The following is a 20,784-nucleotide window of genomic DNA, read 5'->3' as shown; positions in this document are numbered from 1 at the left end:
GTAGATAGACCCCGCCAGGCTGCGCGTGCGCCACACGACGCCAGACTGCGCCACATCCGCGAACTCTGTTACTTTGAATGTGAATAAAAGCGAAATAAGCTAATGATGTTATAAGCGTTTTCTTTTATCACCTAAAAGTGTTAGTTTCTTTCTAAAAAGTCACTTCTTTCTTTATACGTCGACTCTTTGAAAAATATCCTAGAAGATGCCTATGTATATCAAGAAATAACGATGTTCTGTATAAACGCTCTACATAGTACTGTAGATAGACCCCGCCAGGCTGCGCGTGCGCCACACGACGCCAGACTGCGCCACGTCCGCGAACTCTGTTACTTCAAATGTGAATAAAAGCGAAATAAGCTAATGACGTTATGAGTGTTTTCTTTTATCACCTAAAAGTGTTAATTTCTTTCTAAAAAATCACTTCTTTCTTTATACGTCGACTCTTAAAACATCGTTGGTATCTTTCTTAAAATTTCCGTTGTTTCTAAATCATAGGTATCCATATTGTAGCCAAATATTATGTATTTTTTCTAAGACTATGTAATTATCTTAGGCACCTTCTAGGTAAACGCGTCACATCTTAGACCACATCATCACTTTACATCAGGTGTGATTGTGGTCAAGCGCTTGCCTATAGTGAATAAAAAAAAACCAAATATTTTACTATATAAAACTATTTTGCAGTTAAAATAAGTTTTTTTATAGTGCTATAAAACTTGCATTCAACCGTTTGTATATTGTGAAAATGGGAAATAATATATATTTTTTCATTGTGATGAATCTATTCTTTGGTAGGTACAATACACATTTCTAATCGTATTTTTTTAAACTATTAATTGCTTAAAAAACGTAGGTAGGTAGTTCAATAGATTTCGTTAATCCACACTAATATTATAAATGCGAAAGTGTGTCTGTCTGTCTGTCTGCTACCTTTTCACGGCCCAACAGTTTACGTTCCACTCCACACATCTCACTATGTCTTCTGGAAGCTTATTATAAAAGATATTATTTCTTCACAGTTGCAACAAAAGCTCCGAATCCTAGAAGCGTTAACATAGCGTTGGAAACCTCGCTTCTTTTCCAACCCGGCGAAGAAAATTTCTCATTCATAAACAAAATCCGCAGTTTTATAGACCAAATACAACAAGCTATTACACCGGTTAAGGCATTTCTGAGAACTGAAAAAGATAAACCAAAAATATTTTCAAAGTTCATTGAAAAGATAACTCGTAATATCATCAAGTATGATGACGAAGATTTAGAAGAAATTGTAAGACTTCTAGCAAATGAAGCAGAAAATGTTTTAAATGCAATAGAAGTATTCAACGAAAACACTAAACGAGCTATTGTGGCGTTATTAAAGGAATATTCTAGAGCTGATGCAAATCAAATACGTAAAAATCTGCAGAATGCTTTGAATGGTAACGAAATTATAATAACTAAATTGGCTGACAAGTTTAATAGTTATTACGATAATAATGATAAAGCTGAATTGGATAAACTAATTGATAAATCCGATAAATTTGCTAAAAAGGAATATATATCTGAATATACAAAAACAGATATACACAATATGGTTAAAGACTTTATTAATATTTTAAAAGATAAATACGATACTTTGAACGAAACAGCTAAAGTTAAAATAAATAGAGATTTTGGTAACATACTTCAGTATGTTGATTTGAGCAAAATATTGTTGAACGATAATAAAAGAAACGCTGAATCCAAAGATAAACTATCTAAACATCATGTAAATATGACTAAAAAAGGAAATTTAACAAATACAAAGGAAATAATCGTAAATAAGGACATAGAGATATTTGTCAAAAGTATCAATAATGAAAAAAATGGCACAGAAAGATCAAAGAAAAATTCTAAAGGAAATGATTTAAGAATTGATCCACTTGGCGATCATAGTGTAGATTTGTCTATGGTTTTAGATGAACTTAATAAATCTTAAAACTTATAAGTTTTTTAGGATAATCCCTACGAAAAGTACTTATTTCATCATCATCATCAGCCTGTGGACGTCCACTGTTAGACATAGGCCTTCCCTATAGAGCGCCACCACACCCGGTCCTCAGCCTTCCTCATCCAGCCACTTCCCGCCAGCCGCTTTATATCGTCGGTCCATCGTGCTGGAGGGCGTCCCACACTACGCTTGCTTATACGCGGTCTCCACTCAAGGACTTTCCGGCTCCAACGGCCATCGCCTCTACGACAGGCATGGCCTGCCCACTGCCACTTCAGCTTGCCAATAGTTTGGGCTATGTCAGTGACCTTGGTTCTCCTGCGGATCTCCTCATTTCGGATCTTATCCCTCAGGGAAACTCCTAACATAGCCCTCTCCATAGCTCGCTGAGCAACTTTGAATTTGTGGACAAGGCCGTTTGTCAGTGTCCACGTTTCAACACCATCCATACTTAATATTATAAATGCGAAAGTGTGTCTGTCTGTCTGCTACGCTTTCACGGCTCAACCGTTGAACCGATTTTAATGATTAATTTGTACAGACTTAGGATACATTCCGGGGAAGGACTACTTTTTATCCCGGAAAAACAAACAGTTCCCGCGGGATTCCCAAAAACCTATCCGCTTAACCGATTTGTATGAAATTTGGTACCGAGGTAACTTGCGTTCTGTAATTGACATAGGCAATTTTTTATCCCGGAAAATCAAACACGGACCTTTAAAAACCTAAATCCACGCGGGCGAAGTCGCGGGCATCGGCTAGTAGTAAATAAAACCAAGGTATTACTATTCAAATTTCTTTTAATTTCTGTATAAAATTGCATTAATTTAAATTATCACTTAGAACTAGATTTACAACACGCAATGGAATAGGTACTACAAAAACACACTTTTTAACCGACTTCAAAAAAAGGAGGAGGTTCTCAATTCGTCGGAATCTTTTTTTTTTTTTTGATTCGTAAAATCGATATTCGAAGCTGAGTCAACTAAAATTAAAATGTACATAATATAAAGTCTTGATTTGATTCACATATTTTGTATCACACTAATATTAAGTGTGTGTGTATGTTTGTTACTCCTTCACGCAAAAACTACTGCACGGATTGGGCTGAAATTTAGAATGGAGATAGATTATACCCTGGATTAGCACAAAGGCTACTTTTTATCCCGGAAAATCAGAGTTCCCACGGGATTTTTAAAAAACTACATCCACGCGAACGAAGTCGCGGGCATCAGCTAGTACAAGATAAAGTTGAAAACTAAAACCCGACTACAATTGTTTTAATAAACGCTGGAAATATTATAGTAAAATTGTTTTTCTGTCACTTGGTATATTTTAATGTTATACACTACAAGATGCTCGCGACTTCGTCCGCGTGGATTTAGGTTTTTAAAGATCCCGTGGGAACTCTTAATGTAGTATGGATTTATATTAATTAATACAGTTCCCACGGGATCATAAAAAACCCAAATCCACGCGGACGAAGTCGCGGGCTTATCTAGTAATATAATAATAAGATGATCCACACATTATACATTAGTAAATAGTTTGTCTACAGTAACTCATTGTGGTTCAACAGGAACCCATTAGGGACTCAATAGTAACTCATAAGTGACTCAATAGTAACTCATAAGTGACTCGTTAGTGACTCATTGCTAACTCATTTTGCTAGCGATATTCCTGTGTTTCTGTCTAACATGCCGCGATAGACACGACTGCCAGCTGAATCTTGCGTCGCACCAGGGACATTGACGCAACGCACCGCCACTATGTATGCCCAGTATGTGATTGCGAAGTTTCGTGTTATTCTGAAAAGATAAAGGCTTTGCATGATCAACCCATTTCCGCCCCACTACTGAGTACGGGTCTCCTCTCAGAATGAGAAGGGCTTAGGCCATAGTCTGCCACGCTGGCCCAATGCGGATTGGCAGACTTCACACACCTTTGAGAACATGGAGAACTCTCAGGCATGCAGGTTTCCTCACGATGTTTTCCTTCACCGTTAAAGCAAGTGATATTTAATTGCTTAAAACGCACATAACTGAAAAGTTAGTGGTGCGTGCTCGGGATCGAACCCCCGACCTCCGATTAGGAGGCGGACGTTCTAACCACTAGGCTATCACGGCTGTTTATTAAAAGTTAAAGAATTACACGCTGAAATATTAATGGTTGCCATCCCGAAGCTAAATGATATTGTCATCACCATCTGTTTATAAACAAAAAAAACCGGCCAAGTGCGAGACACACTCGCGCACCGAGGGTTCCGTACTTGGGTATTATTTCTGACATTTTACACGATAAACATAAAACTATTAAGCATGTCGGCGCGAAGGCGTCAATCCTGGGTTTTCAGATTTATTCCTGTACTTGTGCTATAAGACCTACCTACCTGCCAAATTTCATGATTCTAGGTCAACGGGTAGTACCCTATAGGTTTCTTGACAGACACGACGGACGGACGGACAGACAGACAAACAACAAAGTGATCCTCTAAGGGTTCCATTTTACCTTTTGACGATCTCCCTGGCGCAGTGTGGCCTTGTGGTCCCGAGTTCGATTCCCGGCAAATTTTGGAATTATATAATTTCTAAATCACTGATCTGATGGGAGACTTCGGCCGTGGCTTGATTAATGAAAACTGCCATACCCCTTCCATCACCACTTACCACCAGGTGCGATTGCAGTCAAGGGCTAATCTGTATCTGAATAATTAAAAAAAGGGTACGGAACCCTAAAACACTCACAGGGAACCCTTTGCCGCAGTGGTCGCAAAGGTGCTCCATGCAGTCCTTCTTGTGGACCGCTTGCTTGTGCAGGTACACCGAGTTGCTGGTCTTGAACACCTGGACACATACAAACATACAGCGTATCTATATGCCGCCGAGTTTCTTGCTGGTTCTTCTCGGTAGGAAAAGAAAGAAAGAAGAAGAAAAACGTTTATTTCTTCAATAGGTTCTTGGATTGTAGTAATAAGTCAAAGTCAAAGTCATTTATTCAAAGTAGATAGATAGATAGATAGATAGAAACACTTTATTGCACACAAAAACACATGTAAAGGATTACAACACAGAAAGAAGAAAAGAGAAAAAACAATTGTGTGCAAAGGCGGCCTTATTGCTTGGAGCAATCTCTACCAAGCAACCTTTGTAGGTACAATTTGTACTCTTTTTGAAGGTCGAAATTGTTTTTGTACGATACAGTGGTGATAATTGTGGTGGTGACGTAATAAAGTGACGTTAATCACACTAATATTATAAAGGAGAAAGTTTGTATGTGTGTGTGTGTGTGTGTATGTTTGTTTCTCCTTCACGCAAAAACTACTGGACGGATTGGGCTGAAATTTAGAATGGAGATAGATTATACCCTGGATTAGCACATAGGCTACTTTTTATCCCGGAAAATCAAAGAGTTCCCACGGGAATTTTAAAAGACCTACATCCACGCGAACAAAGTCGCGGGCATCAGCTAGTAAATAATTAATTAATTTGGATGCGACGGGTCTGCCCGCGAAATTCAAATTTAATTTGGTTTTTCGCAATTCGTAAACTAATACGACAAAGTAGGCTTATAACATTATAATTGCGCCAATAGCAGTGTCATCCTCACAGGATTATACAAAAACCTTTACTTGAAAGGGTCCAGTTTAAGAAATTAGCTATAGTATCGACTAATTTGTGAGTAACTCATGTCAAACTCATTATTTTGACTAATTTCTTAAACTGAACAATTTCAAGTAAAGATTTTTATGTAATCCTGTGAAGATGATACTACAATTGGCGCAATTATAAGAAGTAACAAATATACACACACACACACACGCGCAAAAGGCAAAAGTTTGTATGTATGTGTGTGTATGTTTGTTACTCCTTCACGTAAAAACAGATCTGGCTGAAATTCGGAATGGAGATAGATAATATCCTGGATTAGCACATAGGCTAGTTTTTATCCCGGAAAATCAAAGAGTTCCCACGGGATTTCGAAAAACCTAAATCCACGCGGACGAAGTCGCGGGCGTCAGCTAGTAGTCGAATATTTTTAACACTAGTAGTCAAGTTTTTGAAGCTGAGATAGCCTAGTGGTTAGAACGTCCGCCTCCTATACAGAGGTCGGGGGTTCGATCCCGGGCACGCACCACTAACTCTTCAGTTATGTGCGTTTTAAGCAATTAAATATCACTTGCTTTAACGGTGAAGGAAAACATCGTGAGGAAACCTGCATGCCTGAGAGTTCTCCATGTTCTCAAAGGTGTGTGAAGTCTGCCAATCCGCATTGGGCCAGCGTGGCAGACTATGGCCTAAACCCTTCTCATTCTGAGAGGAGACCCGTACTCAGTAGTGGGGCGGAAATGGGTTGTTCAGGATGATGAGTCGAGTTTTAGTTTACAAAAACTTGTGTTACCTTCTGACACTCGTCGCAAGTGTAAACGTAATTCTTCAAGTGTTCCCAGTTGATGTGATCCTTCAAATGTGACTTGGTGGGGAATCGCTTGCCACAGTCACTGCACATATATCTGCAACAAATAATATTACTAACCCTCGACCCAAAAAGAGGGGTGTTATAAGTTTGACATGTGTATCTGTCTGTGACATCGTAGCTCCTAAACTAAAGAACCGATTTTAATTTAGTTTTTTTGACGTGACAACGTCTTATAATTCGATAGAGCCGGCTGCACGCACGAAAAAACATGACTCATGCGGCGTTACCTTGCTCTGAGGCGTTCCATGTAAGGCTTGAAGTGCAAGCGAGAGCGCGGAACGAGCGACAAAGAAGCACAATGGGCCTTTGTTGTCACGTTCAACTATCGTCAGTAAACCGACTTTACAGACAACCAATTTATTTTTTTGTTTGAAAGGTGGCTTGATTGAGAGTGTTCTTAGCTATAATCCAAGAAAATCGGTTCAACCGTTTGAAAGTTACCAGCTCTTTTCTAGTTACTGTAACCTTCACTTGTCGGGGGTGTTATAAATTTTTAATTTACATTTGTATGTACTATAGAAGCAGGCGTTATTTTGCGGAAGTCCATGATATACAAAACATACGTCGAGTGGTTTTGGGATTTGTGTGGTGCTGCGTGGTGGTGGAGCGTGTGGTTTGCTTGGTGGCTTGGCTTTTCCTGCATGTTTATCAGTGGGAGGGCGCGCGGTGCATGTTGCACCAAACAGATTTCTTGGGTTTGGCGGATTATAGCAAATTAAGCTTTTGGTTCCTTGTAACTCATTAGACTCATAGACTTACTTGAAATCATTTTCGGAGGCGTGTTTCTTGCTGATCTTCATATGCTGTTGGTACGTAGCTATGGACGAAAATGTTCTATTACAGGGCTTGCATACTAGATCGCCCTTCGCTCTGGAAATAGACAAAATCTAAATAGTATAAACAGTCAATTACAGGGACGCATCACGCAAGCTACCTTGGTATCCATACAAATCGATGAAGCGGATGAGTATTAAGGGAACCCGTGTGTTTTTCCGGGATAAAAAGTAGCCTGTCCTTCCCTAAAGTCCCAAGTCTGTACCAAAATTCATTAAAATCGGTGTAGCGGTTGGGCCGTGAAAACGTAGCAGACAGACAGACACACTTTCGCATCACACTAATATTATAAAGGAGAAAGTTTGTATGTGTATGTGTGTGTGTGTGTGTGTGTGTATGTTTGTTACTCCTTCACGCAAAAACTACTGGACGGATTGGGCTGAAATTTAGAATGGAGATAGATTATACCCTGGATTAGCACATAGGTTACTTTTTATCCCGGAAAATCAAAGAGTTCCCACGGGAATTTTAAAAAACCTACATCCGCGCGAACGAAGTCGCGGGTATCAGCTAGTTTATAATATTAAGAATGGATAGGAACAGGTTATACATACTTTGCAGCGTGACTTTCCAGATGTCTGTAAAGGTTGCCCCTCCATAGAAACACCTTATCGCACTGGTGACAGAAGTATTTGGGTTGAGAGTTATTTACTGCTGACTTAATTTCGTCCATCAACTGAGTTTTTTGCTTCGACTGCTTTTGAGTTGCTCCTGTCTCGTTTGCTTCTATGTTCCCGTTGAGTTTCCTGGATCAAATATATTTAAAACTAGCTGTGCCCGCGACTTCGTTCGCGTGGAATCAGCGCGCTTTATATAGCCACGGACGCTCAGGCGCGAGGCGTGTAGTACGTACTCTGTACGTTAAAAATGTTCGCCGTGATTCTTTAAATTGACATAACTTCTTTATTTATGAACCGATTGACATGAAATAAACACTAAATGTTAAGTGAAGCTTACTACAATATATTAGTGAAAACCGTATCTAAATCGAATAAGCCGTTTCTGATATTAGCGTGCACAAACACACAGACAAACAGACAAAAAAAATTTAATTACAATTTCGGGTTCGGTATCGATATAATAACAACCCCTGCAACTTTTTTTTTATATATTTCCATTGTACAGACACCACTTTTCTACAATTTTATTGTATGTATAGATAATATTCAAAAAAACCGGCTAAGTGCGAGTCGGACTCGAGCAGGGTTCCGTACTCGCGTATTTTTATCGACATTTTGCACGATAAACCAAAAACTATTATGCATAAAAATAAATAAAAATCTGTTTTAGAATGTACAGGTAAAGCCCTTTCATATGGTTTAGTTATCTTACTTTGAAAAATTTAACACATTTTAGTATTTTTTTTAATGATGTAACCACAAATTCACTGTTTTCGGATTTATTCCTTTACTTGTGCTATAAGACTTATCTAACTACCAAATTTCATGATTCTAGGTCAACGGTAAGTACTCTATAGGTTTTCTTGACAGACACGACGGACGGACAGACAGACAACAAAGTGATCCTATAAGGGTTCCGTTTTTCCTTTTGAGGGTCTGTAACCCTAAAAAATGTTAATAATTTAAATTTTACACTGGAATTCATAAATAAATAAATAAATAAATTTTTTATTCGTATAAACTTGGGACGCGCGCTATGATTGGCTGTGATTGGCTGAGATATTTTCACGCGATTCGAAAATATGATTTCTGCGCAGGTACATCGGCGTTATATAAGTATTTTACATACCTTAGTTTCAATTGTATTTTATGCTTGGAACTCGTTCGGACATGTTTCTGTAGATTTGGTGTCGTAGTGAAAGATAACCTGTAATAATTGTAGGTAAAATAGGTATTATGTATGAAAAAACCGGCTAAGTGCGAGTCAGACTCGCGCACTGAGGGTTCCGGACTCGGGTATTTTTTCCAACATTTTGCACGATAAATCAAAAACTATTATGCGTTAAAATAAATTAAAATCTGTTTAGAATGTACAGGTAAAGCCGTTTCATATGATACCCCACTTGGTACAGTTATCTTATTTTGAAAATTGAAACACATTTTAATTTTTTTTTAATGATGTAACCACAAATTCGCGGTTTTCAGATTTATTCCTGTACTTGTGCTATAAGAACTACCTACCTGCCAAATTTCATGATTCTAGGTCAACGGTAAGTACCCTATAGGTTTGTTGACAGACAGACAGACAACAAAGTGATCCTATAAGAGCTCCGTTTTTCCTTTTGAGAGACGGAACCTTAAAAACCGGTCAAGTGCGAGTCGGATTCACACACTAAGGTTCCGTACCATCGTATAAGATATACTTAACACTTTTATATAGAACTGCAAGTTAATGACGGATTGCGCTATCTATTATATTATGTGATTTAGTAAATTAATTTTTCGTAAACACATTCTAGTATTTTTTTTGTGATGTAACCACAAATTCGCGGTTTTCGGATTTATTCCTGTACTTGTGCTATAAGACCTACCTACCTGCCAAATTTCATGATTCTAGGTCAACGGGAAGTACCCTGTAGGTTTTCTTGACAGACACGTCGGACGTACAGACAGACAGACAACAAAGTGATCCTATACGGGTTCCGTTTTACCTTTTGAGGTAAGAGACCATAAAAATGGCGAGTGGGTTCTCAAAATGTAAGCACAATACCTGCAAGGTGCACAATATGGTTTTCTCTTTTGTCCTGTTTCGATTCGATGTTTCTCCAAATGCTTTCTTAGAGAGGTTTTCCATTTGAAGATCTTAGCACAAAATTCACATGGGTACGAGTTTTCTTCTGCAGTACTGCAAATGAGATACAGTTAAACAGCATTAGAACCCGACTACTACCCGTGAACTGCTGATATTATTGTAAACTAGCGACCCGCCCCGGCTTCGCACGGGTGGACATTCATTTTTACTATTTTCCGGGATAAAATATAGCCTATACGGATTTGGAAGAATCCCTCTAAGTAACGGTAAAAGAAATTTTGAAATCGGTCCAGTAGTTTTTGAGCCTATTCAATACAAACATACAAAAATACAAAGGTTTCCTCTTTATATTTTATTTATTTATTTATTTATTATTATTTACATTTAAAATATACAGAGACTTTTTATTACAGTCAGCGCCACAAAAACCACAGTTATAATATTATTATTGTAAATTGAATACTTGAAAAGAGCAACCGCCGAGTTTCTTGCTGGTTCTTCTCGGTAGGAACGGCATTCCGAACCAGTGGTAGATTATTTTGACGATTCAAAAGCACTTGTAAAAGTTCAATTGAATAAAAATATTTTGGATTCGAATAAATAGCGATAGATATAGTATGACCCGGATTTCGTCCGGGTGTTAGCTGGCGCTCGTGTTCTGCCTTTTTGGAGTGTTTTTTTTGTCAAAAGTGGCCGGGATTTGTGTTTTACTGGTGTTTTGGTAGTGGAACTGACTGGAAAGCGCTCTAAAGGGGCGCCGCGCGTGTGTCGGCGAGCGCCGGCACAGACGACGTCCATACTTTTATTTGAAGTCAAAAGCTTTATCTGACTTTGTCTGTGTTGGTGTTAGCTGGCGGGCGTGCTCTGCCTTTTCGGAGTGTTTTTTTTTTGTTAAAACTGACTGGAAAGCGCTCTAAGGGGGTGCCGTGCGTGTGTCGGCGAGTATCGGCACAGGCGGGGTCCATACTTGTATAGTTTCCCTAACTTGTTACAAATAACTACAAACATGACATTGGCTAATCTTTTTAAAGTCAGACGAGAGAGAAAAATTAAAATAAAAAATAGTATGAACCTTTCTTTTGGCTTTGCCTTAGTTGGATAAAAAGTGTAACATTGTACTATATTTATATCTAAGAACTCAGAATTCTCCTCTCCTCTTCATTTGACATCCCACTGGATACAATAGCAAAAAAATTTTTGGAGACCCCCACTTTTTTTCATGTAACATCCGTTAGGTAAATTTTTTTCGTATAAAATGTAGCCTATGTCACCCGGACCTTTACGACGAATCGATTGACACCTCATTCATCAAAATCGGCCCAGTAGTTTAGGCGCTGCGGTGGAACACACAGAATCTGGATACAAACATACACACATACATACATACATAGACTGCTAAAATCATAACCTTTCCTTTTGGCTTTTTTTTTTATAAAGAATATTAGCCATGTTAAATGACTAATATTCCCCTTTCCTCTCCAACTAAGCGTCAGGCTTGTGCTAGGAGTAGGTACGACAATAGTACAACAGGCGGGGTTTGAACCGTCGACCTTTTGGTTTTCAGTTCACTCCTTTACCGGTTGAGCTATTGAGGCTCTGTCATCACCTTAGGATCAAATCAAGACACTTTTCCCAAAACTTAGACCCTATAATGTACCTTATATTATTTTCTTCAGGATCCTTTACGGCATTCTGGTCAGTAATTTCATTATTTTCTTCAAACTGATATCCAAGGGCTGTTCTGGAAAAAAAAAATTATTATCATAAAAGCGTAGCGAGCTTGATTTTTTTTTTGTAATAAGTTGAAATTTTTGCAGACTATTTATTTCTATTGTGAATCTATACGCCACAAATAATAAAAACCAAAATGGAGAATGTGGTATAGAAGAAGGCGTTACTTTGCGGAAGTCCACGATAAACTGTAAAATTGTAAGGTCTACATCTCCTGAGGATGCTCCGGTGTCGGGGCGAAACGTGCGTCGAGTGGTGTTGGGATTTGTGTGGTGCTGCGTGGTGGTGGTGCGTGTGGCTTGCTTGGTGGCTGACTTTTCCTGCCTGTTTATCAGTGGGAGGGCGGGCGGTGCATGTTGCACCATACAGATTTGTTAGGTTTGGTGGATTATAGCAAATTAAGTTTTTGGTTCATTGTATAAAAATAAGAGAATTTCAAAATGGTGGCCATTTTGAAATTCGCTATTTTGGTACATATTATACTATTTATAAAGGCGGACTGTGGCTTAAGAGTGGTCTCTCCGTCACTCGCTTCATACAAACGTAGTTCCAATTTCGTTTGAATATTAAGCAACCAAAGTCCATGAAATTTTGCAGACATATTCTAGAAACTAATATCTGTGTCTGTGGTTTTCCAGATTTCTGTTAAAATATTCGGTTTCAAAGATACGCGGTCTTAAAAATTTACATGCAAATCTTTGAGCCCCTGTAATATTGAAACTACATATTTTTAGAAAAATCTAAAACACCACAGGCACAGATATTAACTTCTAGAATATGTCTGCAAAATTTCATGGACTTTGGTTGCTTAATATTCAAATAAAATTGGAACTACGATTGTATGAAGCGAGTGACGGAGAGAGCCCTGTTAATGGTCAAAGCATTGGCCGCAACTCCCAGAAGATACCGGTCCCGCAATTTTTGATTTGTATTAAAAATCACTTTAAATTAATTTAAATACCGGTAGGTACTAGAGATTGAATCCAGTTAAATGTCAATGCTTTTGGTTGAATCGAGCAAAATATGGATACTTTTGATTGAATATTGTATAGGATAATTAGCAGCAGCGTAGCGAGCGTAAAATTTTCACACTAATATTATAAAGAGCCTCGATAGCTCAACGGTTGAGGAGCGGACTGAATTCCGAAAGGTCGGCGGTTCAAACCCCACCCGTTGCACTATTGTTGCACCCACTCCTGACACAAGCTTTACGCTTAATTGGAGGGGAAAAGGGAGTATTAGTCATGATTACCGTGGCTAATATTCTTTATAAAAAAAAAGGCGAAAGTTCGTGTGTATGTAATGTAATGTGTATGTGTGTATGTTTGTTACTCTTTCATGCAAAAAACTACTGAACGGATTTGGCTGAAATTCGGAATGGAAATAGATTATACCCTGTATTAACATATACGTATGTAATGTGTATGTGTGTATGTTTGTTACTCTTTCATGCAAAAACTACTGAACGGATTTGGCTGAAATTCGGAATGGAAATAGATTATACCCTGTATTAACATATACGTATGTAATGTGTATGTGTGTATGTTTGTTCCTCTTTCATGCAAAAACTACTGAACGGATTTGGCTGAAATTCGGAATGGAAATAGATTATACCCTGTATTAACATATACGTATGTAATGTGTATGTGTGTATGTTTGTTCCTCTTTCATGCAAAAACTACTGAACGGATTTGGCTGAAATTCGGAATGGAAATAGATTATACCCTGTATTAACATATACGTATGTAATGTGTATGTGTGTATGTTTGTTACTCTTTCATGCAAAAACTACTGAACGGATTTGGCTGAAATTCGGAATGGAAATAGATTATACCCTGTATTAACATATACGTATGTAATGTGTATGTGTGTATGTTTGTTACTCTTTCATGCAAAAAACTACTGAACGGATTTGGCTGAAATTCGGAATGGAAATAGATTATACCCTGTATTAACATATACGTATGTAATGTGTATGTGTGTATGTTTGTTCCTCTTTCATGCAAAAACTACTGAACGGATTTGGCTGAAATTCGGAATGGAAATAGATTATACCCTGTATAAACATATACGTTACTTTTTAGCCCGGAAAATCGAAGAGTTCCTACAGGATTTCGAAAAACCTAAATCCGCTGGTGTCAGCTAGTATTTATTTTTAACCCCCGACCCAAAAAGAGGGGTGTTATAAGTTTGACGTGTGTATCTGTGTGTCTGTGTATCTGTGTATCTGTCTGTGGCACCGTAGCGCCTAAACTAATGAACCGATTTTAATTTAGTTTTTTTTGTTTGAAAGGTGGCTTGATCGAGAGTGTTCTTAGCTGTAATCCAAGAAAATCGGTTCAGCCGTTTGAAAGTTATCAGCTCTTTTCTAGTTACTGTAACCTTCACTTGTCGGGGGTGTTATAAATTTTTAATTTACACTTGTATTATTATAAAGTAGGATCTAGACTCACCCATGGCAATGATCCAGGTTATAATGTTTGATCGCGGATCGCTTGCTGGTAAACCTATCCGCACACACGGTACACTGGTATCGACGTGTGTGTTTGTTTGTGTGGTAGTTGTACGATACCTCCGAACTGAACGAACACGTGCATATAGAACACTTGTAGAGGGATGCGTTCTGGAAACAGAGAAATACAGATGGATTTTTAGGGTTCCGTTTCTGAAAAGGAAAAAGGACCCTTATAGGAGCACTTTGTTGTCTGCCTGTCTGTCTGTCTGTCCATCCGCCAGTCGTGTCGGTCAAGAAAAGCTATAGGGTACTTCACGTTGACCTAGAATCCTAAAATTTGGCAGGTAGGTAGGTCTTATAGCACAAGTTAAGGGAAAAATACGAAAACCGTGAATTTGTGGTTACATCACAAAAACAATTAGTTAAAATGTGTACATGAACAAATAATTAGTATTTTCAATTTTCAAAGTAAGATAACTATACCAAGTGGGTTATCATATGAAAGGGCTTTACTTGTAGATTCTAAAAACAGATTGATATTTATTTTTATGCATAATAGTTTTTGATTTATCGTGCGAAATGTCGGAAAAAATACCCGAGTACGGAACTCTCGGTGCGAGAGTCTGACTCGCACTTGGCCAGTTTTTTAATATTAACACATAACCTCTGTGTGTATAAGCGTGAGAATTTTTTGTCTGCCAAGAAATAAGGTCTGTATTTCATCGGTGTACATTCGGTTTTAGTCGGCGTTAGGTTGCGAGTTATATAAGTACTAGTACTGTACCATATTTCGCGTAACGTTGCGTGACATTATTTCACGTAACGTTACTTCGCGTAACGTTATTTCGCGTAACGTTATTTAACGTTTTTCGTAACGTTACTTTTTGTAAAACGATATATTCTCACCTGCTCATGTTTTACAAGCACATGATCTTTCAAATCGTCTTCATTAGGAAAAGTTAATATACACTTATCGCATGTGAACATAGCGTTGACATAGTCATCCCTCAAAGCTAACATAGCTCTCTCCTGCTTTATCTCTTTCTCATCCAATAACACTTCTGTGAACTCTAGTTCTCCGTCCTTTTCTAACTTCTCTAATTTAACGTTGGGTTTCTTCTTTTTTTTCTTAATCTGCAATTAAATAGTACAGAAAAACTCAATAGAATACAAATATGGTATGTTTGTATGGCTTAAGGTGAACGCACACTTATCCGAGCCGAACGCGTCAAACGAAACGAATTTTAGAATTCTAAATCTATACATATAATAAAATTGTAGAAAAGTGGTGTCTGTACAATGGAAATATATAAAAAAAAAAGTAGCAGGGGTTGTTATTATATCGATGCCGAACCCGAAATTGTAATTATTTTTTTTTGTCTGTTTGTCCGTGTATTTGTGCACGCTAATATCAGAAACGGCTTATTCGATTTAGATACGGTTTTCACTAATATATTGTAGTAAGCTTCACTTAACATTTAGTGTTTATTTCATGTCAATCGGTTCATAAATAAAGAAGTTATGTCAATTTAAAGAATCACGGCGAACATTTTTAACGTACAGAGTATATGCTGCCCGAAAAGTAACTATTCCACGCGAACGAAGTCGCGGGCACAGCTAGTATGAAATATTCTTCCAATTCGGACGATTCGACGCGGAAGAGTGTGCGAGGTTTCATGAGATTTCACACAAATAATTCTAAAATTCGTTTCTCTCTCACTCTTTAGACGCGTTCGGCTCGGATAAGTGTGCGTTCACCTTTAATATGATTGTAAGCTGAACATTTGAAAAGAGCAACCGCAGAGTTTTACTTTGTAAACTTAATTTGACTAAATTTATTATTTTAGGGCATAAATAATGGAGAGATAAATCGATATGTGTCCTAGTTATAGACATAGAATAACAAATATTATAAAGGCGAAAAAGTTTGTGTGTATGTGTGTGTGTGTAAGTTTGTTACTCCTTCACGCAAAAACTACTGGACGGATTTGTCTGAAATTTGGAATGGGGATAGATTATATCCTGGATTAGCACATAGGCTACTTTTTATCCCGCAAAATCATAGAGTTCCCACAGGATTTAAAAAAAAAACTACATACACGCAAACGAAGTCGCTGGCATCAGCTAGTCATAGAATAATAGGCGTAATACGTTTGTATGGACAAGCGCGTAAGAAGGGCCACGTTAAGGGGCAAGCGACGGGTCTGCCCGCGAAATTACTTGAACGGGTCCAGTTTAAGAAATTAGCTCTAGTATGGACTAATTTGTAGGTTATAGTCGATACTAGAGCTAATTTCTTGAACTGGACCCGTTCAAGTAAAGATTTTTATATAAACCTGTGAAGATGATACTGCCATTGGCGCAATTTTTTTATATATATATATTTTTTATTTATATTTTAAAAAAAGAATATTAGCCATGTTAAATGACTAATATTCCGCTTTCCTGTCCAACTAAGCGTCAGGCTTGTGCTAGGAGTAGGTACGAAAATAGTGCAACGGGCGGGGTTTGAACCGTCGACCTTTCGTTTTTCAGTCCACTCCTTTACCGGTTGAGCTATTGAGGCTCGAAAATTAGAATGCCATAAGCCTACGTTGTCGTATTAGTTTACCAATTGCGAAAAAGTTTTTTATTTTTTTTTTATTTTTTTGGAGACACACAGTATTAATAATAAACAATAAACAAAACAAATACAAAGCACGCACACCACAACAGTCTCCAAAGAAAAGTTAACACAGAATTAAAACACACAATAGCCGGGTATAAGAAGGTACATAGAAAAAGAACAGAAAATAGGTAGATAACATAAATAATAAAGTAAAAACAAAAACGAAACAAAACTGACTAGTGAAGCTAGTCAGTTTTGGATATAATGTCCCTAATTGCAGATTTATATTTGTGAAGAGAGAGATGAAAAGTTGAATTTGAATTTTGCGGGCAGACCCGTCGCTACCACCGTACCTTAATCAATGGTATCTCATCCTCATGATTTGAACGCTCTTCTTTAATATCACCCTCAGTCCAGTCTACTCCTTCATCCAACACATCTGTGTCGCTCTCTTCTTTAACTTGCTCCACAACAACCTCAGTACCTTCCATACTCTGTGAAGTTATCATTGTATCTATATTGGGCAATTGCTTTGTGCTGAGGCGGAGTATCGCTTTTCTGTCAAATGACGAACTCTGAAATAAAAATGATGATGGGGGAAAAAGCTATGGTAGCCTAGTGGTTAGAACGTCCGGCTCCTAATCGGAGGTCGGGGGTTCGATCCCGGGCACGCACCACTAACAGTTTCAGTTATGTGCGTTTTAAGCAATTTTTTTTTTTTTTTTTTTTTTATAAAAAATATCAGCCATGTTAAATGACTAATATTCCCCTTTCCTCTCCAACTAAGCGTCAGGCTTGTGCTAGGAGTAGGTACGACAATAGTGCAACGGGCGGGGTTTGAACCGCCGACCTTTCGGTTTTCAGTCCACTCCTTTACCGGTTGAGCTATTGAGGCTCTTAAATTAAATATCACTTGCTTTAACGGTGAAGGAAAACATCGTGAGGAAACCTGCATGACTGAGAGTTCTCCATGTTCTCAAAGGTGTGTGAAGTCTGCCAATCCGCATTGGGCCAGCGTGGCAGACGATGGCCTAAACCCTTCTCACTCTGAGAGGAGACCCGTACTCAGTAGTGGGGCGGAAATGGATTGATCATGATGATGATGGGGATGATGACTGCTAGTCAAAACAGCGACCGTTTAACAAACGTCAAAACTTAGTACCTACTAGCTGATGCCCGCAGCTTCGCCCGCGTGGATTGGTCAGATCCCCTGCGGCATCAGGATTGAGGAGTTGGAATCCGAATTTTTTATGGAACAATGTCGCAAAGTTCCCTTAACGATAAAAAAAAACCGGCCAAGTGCGAGTCACTCGCGCACTGAGCGTTTCATACTCGGGTATTTTTGCCGACATTTTGCACGATAAATCAAAAACTATTAAGCATAAAAATAAATAAAAATCTGTTTTAGAATGTATACGTAAAGCCCTTTCATATGATACCCCACTTGGCATAGTTATCTTACTTAAAAAATTAAAACACATCTTATTTTTTTTTAATGATGTAACCACAAATTCGCGGTTTTCAGATTTATTCCTGTACTTGTGCTATAAGACCTACTGAGCTGCCAAATTTCATGATTCTAGGTCAACGGGAAGTACCCTATAGGTTTTCTTGACGGACGGACGGACGGACGAACGGGCGGACGGACGGACGGAAGGACGGACGGACGGACGAACGAACGGACGGACGGACGGACAGACAGACAGACACTTTCCATCAAGTGATATGGCCAAATGTTAGCCTATAATGAATTGTTTTTTTAAACTTACCAAGTTTTGGAATGTTTTGTAACTAGCAGCAACTTGCTGCTTGAACCTTGTAAACTTCATCAGCAATGCAGCACACTCAAAGCACAGTTGAAATAGTTGGCTACCCCCATTTGATATCTGAAACTAGTGAAAATTAAAAATGTATAACACCCCCGACAAGTGAAGGTTACAGTAACTAGAAAAGAGCTGATAACTTTCAAACGGCTGAGCCGATTTTCTTGGATTATAGCTAAGAACACACGATCCAAACCACCTTTCAAACAAAAAAAAACTAAATTAAAATCAGTTCATTAGTTTAGGAGCTACGATGCCACAGACAGATACACACGTCAAACATAACATCCCTCTTTTTGGGTCGGCGGTTAACAGGGCTCTCTCCGTCACTTACTCCATACAATCGTAGTCCCAATTTCATTTGAATATTTAGCAACCAAAGTCCATGAAATTTTGCAGACATATTCTAGAAACTAATATCTGTGCCTGTGGTGATTTAAAATTTTAAAATTTTCTAAAAATATGTAGTTTAAAATTGCAGGCGCTCAAACATTTGTATGTGAATTTTTAAGACCGCGTAACTTTGAAACCGAATATTTTAACGGAAATATAAAAAACCACAGGCATAGATATTAGCTCCCGAAACGTTTCTACAAAATTCCATTGAGTATGATTGGTTAGTATTCCAATGAGAGACGAACTACGTTTGTATGGAGCGAGTGACGGAGAGACCCCTCTTAATGAGATTAGTTTTATATCACTGAGAATCAATATTAGATTCATCATTCATAGCGCCTCAACGTCTAAAAACAAACAATGCGGTCAACCATAGCACCTACTAATTCAATCGATAATGTTTACATTCTATTCAAAATTATGAATTTACATAGAAAGTGCGCTATGAATTTCATACAGTACATATAAACAGACAAAAAAATATTAATATTAAGTCATAAAAGCAATTAATTACCAGGTTTTCATTGATCATTTCTGAAAAACTTTTTTGTAAATTGATTTCACTTATTTTGACCATCCTACGTCCGTTGTTGAGACACCCACAACAAGTTATAGCTGTTTGTATCTCCATGATAAATTAACTATAAAATCTCTTGATTCAAATACATCATTTATTGCGAAATTACTATTGTTTTATAATTTGATTGTCTAATGTTTACTACAAACAAAACACAGACCACAGACCAATAACATATTGAAACAAAATACCAAAGAGTATATAATCACTACGCAAAATACATCTGTGGCTCGATTGCGCTAGAACATTTAGAATGACATAAGACATTTTTTTTTTCTTTCTCTCGTCGGGCTTTACTCAGATAAGCCAATGTCAAGTTTGTAGTTATTTGTTTACAAGTTAGGGAAACTTTTGTGTTTTCTCCAAACAACGCGTCTTTGGCGAAGTGAATTGTGCTGTGTGGCACAACAAAAAGCCACTAAAATAAACAAAAACAACAACTATATGTTTAAGTATGGACTCAGTCTGTGCCGGCGCCCGCCGACATACGCGCGGCGCCCCTTTAGAGCGCTTCCCAGTCAGTTCCACCACCAATAAACACCAGCTGAAAAAAAAACGGCCACTTCTAACAAAAAAACACTCCAAAAAGGCACAACACGCGCGCCAGCAGACACTAACACAGACGAAGTCTCATACAAAGAGAATGTATAATATACTACGTCGAGAATATGTTTGATTTTTAAAACTGGTTTTACGGCTCTGGGTTCTAGCCTTTTTAAACCCGGTAGAATATTATCATAGTTGATTTCTAAGCTCATAGAGTAAGTGAACTAATCAATCAATAACATATATTTTATTTTTATTTTATTTAATAGGAAGCCAACGGTATACAACGAAAAGTAATTATGACGACTTATATAAACTTAGCACTATCAATGTATACTCACAGGCTAACTCAACATGCTTAATCTAAAACTTCTAAATAGTAAAACTTAACCTAAGACATTCTTTGCATAAAATCTATAATAATTAATTAATTAATTACTCAATAAGCCAAAAGTACAATAATTCTTAAAAAAAACTAACAATAAAAACTACAATTAAGACTAACAATTGTACCCTACATTTTCAAAATGAATCTTTAAACATTTTATATTAGACTTACCTACTATGGAATATTTAAAGACTCATTAGGTGTTTTTTTATTTTGTTTTTAAATTATACAGGCTTTCACCTGAAGCAGCGTGAGTTCTCATA

General features: G+C 37.8%; 2 protein-coding genes across 4 annotated transcripts; one reads left to right on the top strand and one right to left on the bottom strand.

Annotated features, from left to right (window-relative positions):
- Positions 1 to 637: 637 nt before the first annotated feature.
- LOC123879333 lies at positions 638 to 1,964 on the top strand. The gene is made up of 2 exons (XM_045926979.1): positions 638 to 794; positions 1,023 to 1,964. The coding sequence occupies exons 1-2, from the start codon at positions 749 to 751 to the stop codon at positions 1,961 to 1,963; spliced, it is 987 nt and encodes a 328-aa protein (XP_045782935.1). The 5' UTR covers positions 638 to 748; the 3' UTR covers position 1,964.
- A 1,440-nt stretch (positions 1,965 to 3,404) lies between these two features.
- On the bottom strand, positions 3,405 to 19,739 carry LOC123879392 (zinc finger protein 423-like). 3 transcript variants are annotated; one of them, XM_045927054.1, is made up of 14 exons: positions 19,525 to 19,739; positions 18,561 to 18,677; positions 17,145 to 17,366; positions 15,090 to 15,317; positions 14,182 to 14,351; positions 11,655 to 11,738; positions 9,956 to 10,090; positions 9,035 to 9,112; positions 7,840 to 8,031; positions 7,211 to 7,321; positions 6,374 to 6,485; positions 4,720 to 4,818; positions 3,592 to 3,783; positions 3,406 to 3,558 (listed from the first exon to the last, which is right to left on the bottom strand). In XM_045927054.1, the coding sequence occupies exons 1-13, from the start codon at positions 19,639 to 19,641 to the stop codon at positions 3,631 to 3,633; spliced, it is 1,818 nt and encodes a 605-aa protein (XP_045783010.1). In that variant the 5' UTR covers positions 19,642 to 19,739; the 3' UTR covers positions 3,406 to 3,558; positions 3,592 to 3,630. The 3 variants fall into 3 exon arrangements, with proteins under 3 accessions (XP_045783012.1, XP_045783010.1, XP_045783009.1); XM_045927056.1 differs by having other exon boundaries at positions 3,405 to 3,783; positions 17,145 to 17,285; XM_045927053.1 differs by having other exon boundaries at positions 3,406 to 3,783.
- Between the last annotated feature and the right edge of the window lie 1,045 nt (positions 19,740 to 20,784).

The sequence above is a fragment of the Maniola jurtina genome, chromosome 28, assembly GCF_905333055.1.
Source record: "Maniola jurtina chromosome 28, ilManJurt1.1, whole genome shotgun sequence".
Lineage (NCBI taxonomy): Eukaryota > Metazoa > Arthropoda > Insecta > Lepidoptera > Nymphalidae > Maniola > Maniola jurtina.
This window is presented reverse-complemented; position numbering and strand designations above follow the sequence as displayed.

Coding starts and splice junctions, on each gene's coding strand:
- LOC123879333 (XM_045926979.1), top strand. CDS start 749: ATGGGAAATAATATATATTTTTTCATTGTGATGAATCTATTCTTTG. Junction 795..1,022: donor TGTGATGAATCTATTCTTTG/GTAGGTACAATA, acceptor ATTTCTTCACAG/TTGCAACAAAAGCTCCGAAT.
- LOC123879392 (XM_045927053.1), bottom strand. CDS start 19,641: ATGGAGATACAAACAGCTATAACTTGTTGTGGGTGTCTCAACAACGGA. Junction 14,352..15,089: donor TGCTTGTAAAACATGAGCAG/GTGAGAATATAT, acceptor CTCTGTTTCCAG/AACGCATCCCTCTACAAGTG. Junction 6,486..7,210: donor GCCTCCGAAAATGATTTCAA/GTAAGTCTATGA, acceptor TATTTGTTGCAG/ATATATGTGCAGTGACTGTG.